Raw genomic sequence first — 15,248 nt, 5'->3', positions numbered from 1 at the left:
TTTAGATATACAGAACACACTGAGCGAATGCTGGAACAAGCTGGTATACAATTGAGGGAGTCCTGTGATCTAGTTCAGTGGTTCTCAAATTTTAGTGTGTGTCAGAATTGCCTGATGGGCTTTTATTTATTTATTTGTTTGGGTATTGGGGACTGAACTCAGGGGTACTCGGCCACTGAGCCACATCCCCAGACCTATTTTGTATTTTATTTAGAGACAGGATATTGCTGAGTTGCTTTGTGCCTTGCTAAGTTGCTGGGGCTGGCTTTGAACTCATGATCTTCCTGTCTTGGCCTCTCAAGCTGCTGGGGTTACAGGTGTATACCACTGTGCCCACCTTGGATTTTTAAAGATTAGTTACATGTGCAATCTGAAATATTATTAATGAATTCTTTATACTCTATCCCACAAAATCCACTCATTGGTCCTTTGACTCTTGCCCATATATTGGTCATTTGGGAAATTCTTGTTCACTGAGCTGGGCAGATCTTCCCGATGTTGATACATTTCACTGTACAATATTTTTAAAAAATCACATTCCAACACTTCAAAAAAAAAAAATCACATTCCTTAAAAAATCGCTATTAATCTCATCAGAAAAATCTTTAAGTATTGGAAAGCTGTCAAGTTCATGGTGGCAGATACAAGTTTTCCAAAATTGTAATTAAAAAAAAAAATCCAAATTATATCATTGGCAATAAATACTGTCAGTTAATTTCCTTGTGGTATCAAATTTATTTTAAATTTGATAAAATGTCTGCTAAGTATCCAAGTATAAATTAATAACAATAGTTTTTCAGTGTTTTTTCAAATAAAAATAGTGTTCTATGAAAAAAAAAAAAAAAAAGACTAATTGAGCTAGTAACAGCCACACAGGTGCTTTTTCCAGACAGCCATCACACTTTTGTGTTCAGAATCACATCATGCATACTTTGTGTTTTATCACACACAATAATAAAAACGTGTACTTGAGGTTGAAACTTAATAGGACTTAATTGTGTTTACTTTTTTGGGGGTGGTGGTGATTGAACCTTGGGCCTCACACATACTAGGTAAATGCTCTACCACTGAGTTACAATTCCAGTCCCTGTCAAGTATTTAATTGAAACTGGCTGTTACTGTAGTATGCTGGTTTTAAATCCTTTGGGAATATACCGAGGCATGGGATATATGGGTCAAATGGTGATTTCATTCCAAATTTTCTGAGGAATCTCCATACTGTGTTCCAGAGTGGTTGCACCAATTTGCAGTCCTACCAGCAATGTATAAGTGTACCTTTTTATATGCCAGCAAATGGATGGATCTGGAGACAATCATGCTAAGTAAAATAAGCCAGTCCCCAAAAGCTAAATGTTAAATATTTTCTGTGATACATGGAAGCTAACCCACAATAAGGGGGTGGTAGTAAGTGGAATAGGAGTTCAGTAGCTTATACAATGGTGAATGGAGGGAAGGGCAGGGAGGTAGGAAAAGGAAAGACAGTGGAATGAATCTGACATAATTTCCCCATGTACATATATGAAAACAACACAGGGAATCCCACCTTCATGTACATCCGTAAGAATGGGATCCTAACCAGAATAAGATATATTCCTTGCTTGTAAATTATATCAAAATATATTCTATTGTCATATATAGCCAAAAAGAACAACAACAACAACAAAAAGTTGAAAGCCATTAAAAAAAAGAAAAAAGAGATTCTGGCTTTTTTTTTTTTTTTTTCCTGAACTGTGAGTACACAACAAAAAATACAATATCTTAGTACAGTTTGGTGCCACCACACTGATTTTTACTAAGGCACCAGCATTGTTATTCATTATTGCTTTGCTGTTGTACCATCAGTGCAAATGTCAGGACTTTGAAAAATGAAAAAATAGTATTATTATAAAAATAGTTTTGACGTTGGAGACCCTTAGGGTCTACAGATCACACTTTGAAAAACAGTCTAATATATAAGCAGGAGAATTCAAAAAGCATAAAGTGCTATTCATGTTTAAACAATTATTTAAATATTATTCCTATAAAATCTATTTTTAAACAAATGGCATCTTAATCTTGGTATGAAAGAATGTGGATACTTTGTTTTATTTGTTAACTATTGCTACATTAAAAAACAAAAAAACACTTTAAAATCTAGTAGCTTGGGCTGGAGTTGAACTCAGTGGTAGAGAGCTTGCCTCTCATGTGGCCCAGCAAATAGCTGGTCTTTTGAATGAGGCTTAGACCAATCACCCTTGCTAAAATTACCAGATGACTGAAGCCTCATGAGCGAAGCCACACAAAACCAGCGTGAGAACTGCCCAGTTAAACCCATCCCAAATTGCTAGTCCCAAGAATTGTAAATTGATATTATTTTAAACTACTAGATTTTAAAAATTATTTTTAGTTGTAGATGGACACAATATCTTTCTTTTTATGTGGTACCGAGGATCCAACCCAGTGCCTCACATGTGCTAGGTAAGTGCTCTACCACTGCGCTACAACTCCAGCCCATGATATGTTTTTTGATTGAAACAAATGAAGAAAATACAGCCTCGGATACATATATTATAGGAAAAGGGATAAGTATTTTGGAAGTCTTTTCAGATAGTTGGGGATATTCTGATGTTCCACCAAAAGTTCTGTAGTGGAGCAGGACATGCACATAGATCAACAGAATTGTTTATAGGAAAAGGGATAAGTATTTTGGAAGTCTTTTCAGATAGTTGGGGATATTCTGATGTTCCACCAAAAGTTCTGTAGTGGAGCAGGACATGCACATAGATCAACAGAATTGTTTAAAAGTGGTTTCAGACATGTTTGCTTTCTAGAATAATTACATCAATCCCAGTAGCCAACTGGTCTTGGAAAAATAGACTTTGCTTGGTTCAAGCTCCTTCTCAGTCTTTTCCCCACAATTATCACCATGCAATCTGCACTAAAATCCTTCTTGATTCTCTTTTGGCTCTCAACTCCTAGAATTTCTTTTCTTCATATTCTTCCTGGCCCTCCATGATATCTTTAATAGCAATCAAGCAAACACAACTTAATCCTAGTAATTATCAACACTAAGAGCCTAAGGACTATGCAGGAAAAGAGCCAGTGAAACTGATGTGCTCCTTGTAAGGTAGAGAGTGGGCGGTACAAATGCCTGTGTTCAACCATTGGGGGTCATTGTTTCTCCATGTGTGGAGGGCTTTGCATATCTTCTCAGCCATGATCCTGACTGAATAGGATACACAGAAAAGATACCAAAATGAAGAAAGTCTCTTTCAAAAACCCAAAAAGTTTTTTATTTGGTATAAAATAAAATACATAGCTTGGCATGTTGGCGCACACCTATAATTCAAGCTCTTTGGGAGGCTGAGGCCAGAGGATCACAAGTTAGAGGCCAGCATCAGAAACTTAGTGAGATCTTGTCTCAAAATAAAAAATAACCAGGGCTGGGGATGTAGCTCAGTGGTAGAACACCCTTGGGTTCAATCCTCAATACTGGGAAAGAATTTTTAAAAAGTAAAATATATAAAGTTTTGGGTGTTGTCAGAGTACATGGTTTTCCTTACATCTAATTTAATAATTGCCAATATTTGTTAAGTATTTATAATAGTTTTCTATTATAATAAGGGCCACTATAATTAGTAGAATAATTATACAACCCTATAATATAGATACAATTCTTAGAATAATATCTTTAAGAGTCAGGCATTGTGCTAGAGACTTTTTTTAAAAATTTTTTTTGTAACTCATTTAATCCTCACATTAACACTAGCCTTCTGAAGTAAGTATTATTTTTACCTCTATTTTTCAAATGGAGCAACTGAGACACAGAATCATTAAGTAACTTGCCTACACTCAGACAACTAATAAGCACAGAACTAAGATTTGAATCCAGACAGAAGGGCAGTGCCACGGAATCAATCTGATAGGTCAACTGGTTTAAGTTTGGGGCCTGTATCCTCTGCACCTGCATTCTTTGTGACAAGACATGCACACTTGGTCTTTACTAGAGCAGAGTCATAGAGAGGTGGCATTGTGGCATGATAGAAAAAGCCTTGGGCTAGAAATGAAAAAATGTGGTCTTGGGTGATATCAGTAGTCTTCATTTTATCACCTCTAATGTTGGTATTTTGATGTCAATCTCCTATGAATGTTTGGGTCCTGTTTTGCCACTTATAGAGTACTTTTACATGTAGTACCACTTCTCTATTTTGTCTGCTTTCCAGAGCTGTTGCAGGATCAAATGACTTATATACAGAAGAGCTATATGGGATTGTTGTTGCTTTTTGAAATATTTGTTTTTTTTTTTCTTTCAGTGTTGTTTTATCAAGAATAAGTTATAAAAAGTAATTCATATTTACTTGGATATTTAAGGTATACATGCTGTAATAACTCTGTACATGATTTCCTTTCTATTTCTATGCACAGATCTAGTACCCAAGTATTGTATCAAATAGAAGTTATATTCAGTTCCATTTTCTTCACTAGTGAACAGGAAATGTAGTAGGCACAGATAATCCAAAATAATTGATTAGATTTTTATATGCATTTTTGTTTTTAACCTAATTCGAATATATGTGGCTGAGAATTCAGAGCACATAAAACAAAGTATAGAGCCCCCTTGGAAAGCCCATCTTGATAAGCCATGGTTTTCGGACCCTTTGTCTTTTCTACCACCCCTTTTATTTTTCCAGTTCAGGAGCCCAGCAGAAAAGATAGCACCTTCTTCTTACCCTTGCTATACAAACCTTGTAGTAAAAGTATAGAGTAGGAGGCTGTGGAGGAGAGAGGATTTTTTTTTAAGGGAGTAACTTAAGATCATGGAGAGAATCCCTAAAGACTTACTTCAACAATGATGACAGGGATAAGAAGATACTAAACTGGGTGTTAAACTGTTTGGGCTTCCGAGGTTGAGATCATTCAAAAGGGAAAATCTACAGTTCTGGGAGCTGCCCAAAGCAACACAATGAAAACTTATTCTTAGCATTTTGAACTTGCATAGTACCACTATTTTAAACCTTTGTAGTCTTCATTTTGACTGTTACACATGAGGTTGTGCTTAAACCAGTCAACAGTGCTAGTTTGTCTTAGTCTATTCAAGTTGCTGTAACAAAATACCATGCATTAGGGATGAAATTTATTTCTCACATTTCTGGAATCTTCGCATTTCAAGATCAAGGTACTAGCTCATTTAGTGTCTGGTAATGGTCTGCATTCTTATTTATAGTTGGTTCCCTTGCACTGTATTCCTCCAAGGTGGAGTGAGGGATCTCTCTCAGGCCTCTTTTATAAGCCCCATTTCCTAATATTGTCACATTGGTTTCAACATATGAATTTTAGGGGGACACAAACATTCAGACCACAGCAAAGTCATTGTCTTTATTGTTTTTCTCTTTTTATGATGGCATGATGATTTTTCTCTTGAACCCATTGTTACTAGTATGTCCTTAAAAAGGGAAAGTCATGCTATTGTTCTGCTTTGTGCTGACCAAACCTCTTTTTTGTTTGGTTTTGAATACCTCATTGTTTTGTTTTAATAATTTTTGGTTGTTGATGGACCTTTATTTTATTCATTTATCTATATGAGGTGCTGAGAATCGAACCCAGTGCCTCACACATGTGAGGAAAGCCGCTCTACTACTGAGCCACAACTCCTGCCCACTGAATACCCATTTTGAAGATTGATGACAACCTGGCATTTGTGGTCTAAAAAAAAGTGGCAGCGGGCTGGGAATGTGGCTCAAGTGGTAGTACGCTCACCTAGCATGCGTGAGGCACTGGGTTCAATTCTCAGCACCACATAAAAATAAAATATATTGTGTCCACCTAAAACTAAAAAAATAAATATTAAAAAAAAAGTGGCAGAATGATAAGTGAAGTTGGGGCTGGGTTGTGGCTCAGCAGTAGAGCGCTGGGCTAGCATGTGCGAGGACCTGGGTTTGATCCTCAGCACCACATAAGAATAAATAAATAATTTAAAAAATGATAAGAGAAGTTAATCATTTAAACAGTGGTTGAAGAAACCGGAAAATAAAAAACTTGCATGACTGGGGATATAGCTCAGTTGGTAGAGTCCTTGCTTCTCATGCACAAGGCCCTGGGTTCAATCCCAGCAACACATACACACACACAACAAAGACTTGGAGAGGAAAGTTTGCCTATAATAGCAATATTCAAATTTATGAAAGGGTCTTCTAACAAAGACGAAATAAACTATCAGTAAAAACAGTTAACCATTTTGTAAGGGCCTAGTGTGCTTAAATGTTGTACTGGGTACTCCCCATATGTTACATATATTGCAAAGACTGTACCATCTTCCTTTTACAGATGATGAAACTGAGACTTAGAGGTATAATCATGGTCACATAATTATAAAGTGATATCACAATTAAAATCAAAGTTTGTTAAATCACAAAATCTGGGCTGGTTGCCGTGGTGCACTCCTGTAATCCCAGTGGTTTGGGAGGCTGAGGCAGGAGTATCGCTAGTTCAAAGCTAGCCTCAGCAATTTAGTTAGACACTAAGCAACTAAGCAAGACCCTGTCTCTAAATAAAATATAAAAAAGGGCTGGGATGTGGCTTAATGGTACAGTGCCCCTGAATTCAATCCCTGGTACCAAATTAAAAACCCAACAACAGCAAAAGAAAATCTGTTAGCTGTCAGGCTATACCAACTCATAGTGGGTAGTCAAAGGGAGACAGACCTCAGGCAACAGGGAAAAGCTAACCATCTGAATGATTCTGAGTTTCTTGCATAAGAGGACTTGAAGCAGGAAGTAAAACATTGCTTCCTGGGGCTAACATGAAGAGAATGTCTTACTTTGGGAAGGTGAACTTTAAAATTACTTTCCTTAGGCTTCTCTTCAAATGTGATCATTTGAATTCCTTTCTAGGTCCTGCCTTTTTGTTCTCAGTGATCTGATTCAGTTCATTTTTGGCTCTATTTTTGGTGCAGTCCCATGATGCAGGGATCTTAATACTTTGACAATTTCCATCCCTAAGTAAAATGAAATTTATGTAGAAACTCTGATTCATTTCTTTAAAAATTATGGTTTTCTGTATATTCAGCACAGTGGTTACTGTGTAGCATCTATGGCATCATCAAGGGGACTCCTTGGATTGTGTTGATTGAAACATAACCTGAGGTACAATATGCTAGAGGTCTGAGCCACTTTTTAAACACACTGTTGTACCACTGACTTGATGGCTGCTCTTTGATAAAAATGTTAGTGTAGCTCTTACAGTTGGGAAGGGGTACAAGTCTCTTTGCTGCACAAAGACATTTTAACAATTGTTCAATTGACAAGTGGGATAAGAAGAACTGGGAAAGAAACCTATCATCTTGAAATGCTTATTGTTAATTGATTATATCTTAAAAAATTATGAGGAATGTTGGGCTGGGAATGTAGCTCAGAGGTAGAACGCTTTCCTAGCTTGAATGAGTTCCTGGGTTTAGTCCTCAACACTGCAAAACCAAACCAAAACCAAAATCAAACCAAAAAACCAGACTTAAGGAATGTTGATTTTCTTTCTTTTCTACATTTTTTTTAATTGGTTCATTGTAGTCATAATAATGATGGGATTTGTTGTTTCATATTCATATATGTACACAGTGTAACAGTATAATTTAGCCAGTATCGCTCCCCAGCACTTTCCCCCTCCCTCACTGCCTCAGCAGTGTTGATTTTCTTAAGGAATATGAATGCTGGGCAGTGATGTTGACCCCAAAGTTTGACAGATTCATATTGTTTTTAGCATGTTGGTGTTTGGTCTTATAAAACAATTATGCTGATTTTTAAGTTGGAAAACAAATAATTTGTAATTTTTTGTTAATCAAATTTACAAAATTCTTTTTTGTAGTTTATTCACCTTGATGATGATTGCGTAACTGAACTTTCTGTACATCACAGAAACAACAGGCAAACAATGGAGGATTTAATTTCATTGGTAAGAAATACAGCATGAATTTAAGAATAATATCTTTTGTTTCATTGTTTATCTTATTAGTATATTGCCGAAGTCTGGCTGGGCACACAATCACGAGCCACCACACAGCTTGTAGATTCAAACAGCAACTCTTTATTCCCGAACTCACACCAGCCGTCTACAATCACGTTTTGGGGAAATCCACGTTCTCTGCCCAAATCCACCTCACTCGGCTTCTATCTCCCAAAAAATACTGTCTGAATCCCGTGAGAACTCAAGGGGAACTCAGGCAGCAGGATACGCCCTATTCCCAGCAGGAATAATCTTAAACCTTAAACCTGGAACCTAAACTGGGAACGCCCTAAACCCGATTATCTTAAACCGGGAACACCCTAATCCGCCTTGGTCCTTGAGCAAGGTCACCTACATTCAATGTCACTGCAACATGGGGTACGCTGGCAAGGAAATTGTCATACCTACTTGGCTAATGGCTCCCAGCAGTATATTAAAATAAGATAGCATTTCCAGACCTGTAATTTTGTCATCAATGTAAATATTGTACTTATGTATGGTTTCAATGCAATTTTTTTTTGTCTACATGAATACTCTTTACTTAAGACATTGATTAAAGATACTGATAGGGAATAAATAATTAAGGAACAGAGCAAACTAATCCACAGAGAATTGACAGTTCTTATTTTCACTACTTTAAAGTTCTTAACATAGAAATGTGGTTCTGCTGTAAAAAGTGAGTTAAATACAGCACAGTTTTCTTCTTAACTAAAAAACAACCTGGTAGAAACATAAATACCATGAAATTATCAAGATTTCTGATGTTGCATCATTTAAAAATGTTTTAGATGCTCAATGTCTGGATTTTTCCTGGATTTTTCCCCTAGAGACAGGCATTCACAGTTGTCTTTGAGTGCAATCTAATGTGATAGGTGAGGATCATACCTAGCTTTGCTTGTGTTTCATACTATGTCTTTTGTCACTTATGATTTGTGTTTGTTTTTTCTGTACTCCAACTTGGAAGGTAGAAATTTTAATTAGATTTTAAAAAATTGAATAAAGCTTTACTTAAAGCATAATTCTTTTTAGTGATTAAAAAGAATTATGCTTTAAGTATAATTAAATGAATGATCTAATGAACAAAGACTCTGAGATATGAATGGAAAATCTAAGTATTTACTGTTTCATGGGGAATGCCTTTAGAAGAATGGCAAGAATTGGAAATTGCTGGAAGATATGATGTCTTTATTCTTGTAACAAAGAAAATTTGAAAAAAAAATTATGCCTTTCTCTTTGGGATGATCTTAAATAGAAGACTGTGTTTCCAATACAAAAATTTTCTTTTAAAATTTTAGAAGTTTTGAACACCTACAAGAGTAAAGAAACTTGTGTTAACAATGAGTTTCAATGCACTCATCACCCACTTTCCACAGTTGTTAATGTTTTGCCAGTTTTAACTATATCCCAACCACTTCTCCCTTCACCTTTTCCAGCTGGAATATTTCAGAGAAAATCCCAGATATTGTGTCATTTTATCTAGGAAAAATTTTATGAGATCCACTGATTTTAAAAATCAGAAACTTGAAAGTAACATACTCAGCTAGGACAATGGTGCATGTGTGTAATCTCAGCTGCTCAGGAGGCTGACGAGGGAGGATCACAGTTTTTTTTTTTTTATTTGTTCTAATTAGTTATACATGACAGTAGAATGCATTTTGACACATCATACATAAATGGAATTTAATTCTTATTCGTCTGGTTGCACATGATGCAGAGTTATACAGGTCATGTAATCATATATGCACATGGGGTAATAATGTCTGATTCATTCTATCATTCCTACCCCCAAGCCTCTCCTCTCCTCCCTTCAGTCCCCTCTGTCTAGTCTAAAATACCTTTATCCTCCACCTTATTGTGAATTAGCATTCGTATATAAGAGAAAATATTTGGCCTTTGCTTCTTTGGGATTGACTTATTTTGCTCAGCATAATATTCTCCAGTTCCATCCATTTACTAGCAAATATCATACTTTCATTCTTCTTTAAGGCTGAGTAATATTTCATTGTGTGTATATACCACAGTTTCTTTATCTATTCATTTGTTGAAGGGCATCTAGGTTGGTTCCACAGTTTAGCTATTGTGAATTAAGTTGCTATAAACATTGATATGTGTGTGACACTGTAGTATGCTGATTTTAAGTCCTTTGGGTATAAAACAAGGAGTGGGATAGCTGGGTCAAATGGTGGTGTCATTCAAAGTTTTCTGAGGAATCTGCATACTGCTTTCCACAGTGGTTGCACCAATTTGCAGTCCTATCAGCAAGGTATGAGTATGCTTTTTTGCTCACATCCTTGCCAATATTTATTGTTGCTTATATTTTTGATGCTTTCCATTCTGACTGGAGTGAGATGGGATCTCAATGTAGTTTTGATTCACATTTCTCTAATTGCTAGAGATGTTGAACATTTTTTCATATATTTGTTGATTGATTATATTCTGTGAAGTGTGTGTTCAGTTCCTTTGCCCATTTATTGATTGGATTATTTATTTTGGTGATGTTGAGTTTTTTGAGGTTTTTATATATCCTGGAGATTAATGCTCTAGAGGATCAAAAATTTGAGGCCAGCCTGAATAACTTATCAAGACTCTTTCTCAAAATAAAAAGTAAGAATGGCTGGGGATATAGCTCAGTTTAGAGTGCCCCTGGGTTCAATCTCTAGTACTGCCAAAAAAAGAAAAAAAAAATTTACATGGTATCCTTTATCATAAAATCTCTATATTCCAAACTTAAAAGTAAAACATGAATTAATTGCTTTCCTTACTTCGGTTTAGAAAAGATAATGAAGCATATTAAAGATTATTTTCTGTTGGTATATCTCTCCAAAGATCTTTTTGAGTTGGTGTTGTGGTTCAGTGGTAGAGCACTTGCTCAGCACATTCAAGGTCCTGAGTTCAATCCTCAGTACCACATAAAAATAAATAAATAAAAAAATAAAAGGTGTTGTGTCCAACTACAATTGAAAAATAAATGTAAAAAAAAAAAAGATCTCAATTATTCTGAAAGTTAAATATGACTGATATTGAGCCTGCAAGTAATAGTTTTTCTTCTTTTATATTTTTATTCTTTTTTAAAAAAGATTTTTAAGTTGTAGATGGACACAAAAAAACTTTATTTATTTGTTTTTTTCCCCCCTGTGGTGCTGAGGATTGAAACCAGTGCTTTTCACGTGCTAGACAAGTGCTGTACCACTGAGCTTCAACCCCAGTCCCTATATTTTTATTCTTAAATATATGTTTATTCTCATGTCCAGTTGTAGGGATGACTAGGATACAGGCTGCTCCCTGTAGGTCAGATATTCTCAACCTTGGCTGTATATTGGCATCATCTGGCATCTTTAAAAAAGAATTCTGATTTGCAAGTCCCATCCCCAGAGGTTATACCTCAGTTGGTGTGGGGTATGACCTAGGCAGTGGAATTTTTAAAAAGCTTCTCATATTATTGCATTATGCAGCTAGGAGTTAAGAAACCCTGTTTTAGTTTTTCACTATTCAAAGTGCAATCTAGGAGCAGCAACATCAGTACCCCTAGGGTGCTTGTTAGAAATGCAGAATCTCAGGCCCCTGCATAGACCTACTGAATCAGAATCTGCATTTTAATAAAATTCCCAAGTGATTCACATGTACATTAAAACTTAGGAATGTTGGTCGAAGTCAGTCTTTCTTAATCAGGAGTGATTTTTGCCCTCCTCGGGGTATTTGTCAATATTTGAAGACATTCTTAGTTGTAAGAGCTGGGATGTGTGGGTAGAGGCCAAATTAATTAATTAATTAGTGGGTAGAGGCCAGAGATGTTGCTAAACACCCTACAATACACAGTACAGTCCTTTATAATAAAGAATTATCTAGATCAGAAGTTAGTAATACTAAAGCTCAGGTCCCTAGTCTAAGTAATATCAGATAATTCACATTAGTTTTAGGTATTTTCTAATGTGAAGAGCCCTGAGAAAACCAAATTTGAGATTAGGTATGGCCTATTATAATTGTGGCATCTTGGAAGCTCTGCCTTTACTTTGGGGGCTTATTAGACAGGACACAGAGAGAGTGATACATTGTGATCCATGCTGGTCTGGTACTGCTGATCCTTGTGTAAATACAGAAAAATATTATTCCCAAATATCCATCTCTTGCAGGACTCTCACTTTATATTATGTATGTGAGCACTTCTGAACTGCTTTTTATATGCAGTAGTCAGAATCTCCTGTGATTCATGATTTTGAGCCCCACTGGGATTCTTAACACTGGTGCCTGAGCTTTCCATTTACTACTCTCCTTACTTTCCCCCATTCCTTCAGCAGCAGGTGGCTCTAGATTGTGGGAGCAGCCAGTTATCTGAAAGGGGAAGTTCACTGACAGTCAGGTGTGCATGTGAGAACATGTTCAGACCAAGACAGATCCCTTCCCTCACCTCTGTGATGCAAACACCCTTATGTTTAAAGATTGAGGGTTTCAGGAAGAGGGTCAGGTGAGGGGTAGAGGGCTACTCCTCAATTTATCTAACCCTGCTTCTTTAGCCAGGTGCCTATGAACTTATTTAACATTTAATTGATGGTTTAAAAAATGTTTTAATTTTCTAGAAATGGAAACTTCTTTCTAATAGGGTAAATTATCACCTTTATACATTTGACTTTCAAAAGAGGGAACTGCCTAAAAGGTAAGGGAGACGTTAGTTGTGTTAGGCTTGTGGATTGACATCACCTGAAAGCATAACTAATGTGTTGATTTATCTGTTATTGAACACAGAACTCCCTTGTGCATTTATCAAAATGGGAAGTATACAGTGGCTCTGCTAAAGAAGTTTATAAAAAGTTTTTTGCTTTTTTTTTTTTTTTTTTTTTAACTGAGGGAAAAGGGAGTATAGAGAATGGTTGTGTATCTCCTAGGCATGCTTAGGGGAAACCCATCTATCTGGGTGTGGTGGCACACGCCTGAAATCCCATGGCTCAGAGTGTTGAGGCAGGAGGATCACAAGTTCCAAGCCAGCCTCAGCAATTTAGTGAGGCCCTAAGCAACTCAGCAAGGCCCTCTCTCAAAATGAAAAAGGGCTGGTGATGTGGTTCAGTGATGAAATATCCAGTGCCTTGATAAAGTTAGGCCATTGCTGATAAGAAAGTGACCGATTTTTTCTCATCCATTATCTGTAATCAATTTGCAGCATCTCTTTCAAAAAAAGTTGGCTAGCACACAGGACACAATAGATGTGGGAGATGGGGAAAAATCTTTAATGTAGTTGTGGGAAAGTTGAGGGTGATTATAACTATTTAGTTGTCACCCAATTCCCAGGTACCTTCTCCATGAAGCCTTTTCTGTTCTTCTTTCCCTCTGCCTTATCTGGATGAAAGGTAACATTCTACAATAATTTGTCATTGGTGTTTTATACTTTACCCACTAGATTGGTTGGGCCATCTTGTAAATTTCAGAGCATATACTATGATTGGGGCCATTTAAAATATTAAATGATAAAACTTATTAATAAAAACAGTTGGTAGTTGACTTATTTAAGTCATGTACTTTGTGAGGGAATGCCACAGCATTAAATACTCAGTACTGACCATTTATGGTGGTGCACACCTTTAATCCCATCACCTTAGGGGCTGAGGCAGGAGGAGGACAGCAAGGTCAAGGGCAGCTTGGATAGCTTGGTAGGGTCTGTCTCAAAAATAAATGAAAAAAGAATAATTAAAAAGTACTGGGGCTATAGCTCAGCCCATAGAGTGCCCCTGGGTTTTATCCCCAGTACCACAAAAATTAAAAACCTGCATTAACATTAAAAAAAAATTTCAATACTGTTAAAATTTAACACTGTTGTTTGGCAGAGCCTTCTGTCTTACGAGTACATTATTTAGAAAGTTTCAACTAAAAGTGGTGGATTGAGGAGATACGTTTCCACCTAATACATCCTGAATACTCACTAAAGCAACAAAAAGGGATTTTTTAAAAAAGGAGCAAAAAACTCACAAGGACAGGGCTGGGGTTGTGGCTCAGTGGTAGAGCGTGTGTCTTGCACATGTGAGGTGCTGGGTTTGATCCTCAGCACCACATAAAAATAAATAAACAAAATAAGGATATTGTGTCCGTGTATAACTGAAGAAATATTTTAAAAAAAAAACAATGACAAAGATAATGAAAGAGGAGACAAAGGGATGTCAATACAATTTTCAAAGTTAAAAAATAGATAAATGGTAACTGATTCAACATTTTAGGGAAAGTGGAAAGCTCAGTGCCTAAAGTGGGAAAAGGCAACAAGCAAATTGATTAGTGCCCAGGAGTTCCAGAAAGGCTCAGGAACCAGAAGTACCCGGAACCTCTGAAGTTAGGAGGTGAGAAGGACTGGAAGCAGATTGATTGAAAGTCTATATTAGGAGCAGTGTGGACCCTAGATCTCTTTCTGTATTTTGTGCTGCATGCAGCCACTTATTCCTCACCCAAGTACCCCCCGCAACAAGGTTGAGGATTTTTACCTCTTGAACCGGACATAGCTCAAGTGGGGGTGATCAACCATTCTAAAACAGATGCATGGACACATAAAGTTTTTATATTGAGCAGCAAACTGCCCTCTCTAAACCCTTTCCCTATTCAACTCTGAGAATGCTGGAACCAGGGTTTTATCTTATTTTCAATGAGGGTGATGAAAATATTGTAAGATTTATCTCTAGGAAACATCCAGGAGGAAAGACTTACTTACCAGTGGTTATGTGTTCAGGTTCTTGTTTGTTCACCTTAGAGAAAAGCCCTCAACAGCACTCATCCTACCCATTGAGGCTCTAATCAGCCGTGTAATATAATTCTTCACTTTTAAATAGAGACAGATAACCAAAGATCAACAGACATTTGAGGAAAACCTCTAACATGAAAGTCAGAAATCAAAATAAATGGAGTAAGGTAGGTGGGAGGAAGATGAAAAGAAAAGTAAAGATAATCAGAAAAGACATAATACAGGGAATGGGAAAAAATGTCTTAAAAATGACAATATTTTCAGAAATGCGAGAAGCTGTTTTATTCTCGAAATAGGAAATAGATAACTAAAAGAAGCAACTTTCAAGTGACAGTTTTTGCAAATCTGAACTATGCCCACAGAAGTGAAAACTGCAGTAGAAATGTTTGAAAATTAAATCATAATGTAGAACCTAAAAACAAAGAGATACAAAAATAGAAGAGAAAGAGTAAGAAATGTCCAATATATAAACAATAGATGTTGCAGGAAGATAAAACAGAAGGAAACGGGAAGAAACCATCAAAGAACTATTGTAGAACTAAAGTATAAAATTTCCAAGGGT

General features: G+C 36.4%; 1 protein-coding gene across 4 annotated transcripts in view; it reads left to right on the top strand.

Moving 5' to 3' along the window:
• Positions 1 to 15,248, top strand: part of Melk (maternal embryonic leucine zipper kinase) — a 79,294-nt gene that overhangs the window by 44,183 nt on the left and 19,863 nt on the right. For all 4 annotated transcript variants that reach the window (XM_048783366.1, XM_048783368.1, XM_048783365.1 and 1 more), the window contains one exon: positions 7,837 to 7,923. In XM_048783366.1, coding sequence (XP_048639323.1) covers positions 7,837 to 7,923 — 87 coding nt within the window. The remainder of the gene's footprint in view (positions 1 to 7,836; positions 7,924 to 15,248) is intronic.

Source organism: Marmota marmota, unplaced genomic scaffold, assembly GCF_001458135.2.
Source record: "Marmota marmota marmota unplaced genomic scaffold, marMar, whole genome shotgun sequence".
NCBI lineage: Eukaryota > Metazoa > Chordata > Mammalia > Rodentia > Sciuridae > Marmota > Marmota marmota.
Note: the sequence above shows the minus strand (reverse complement) of the source record. Positions and strands in the feature narration are given on the sequence as shown.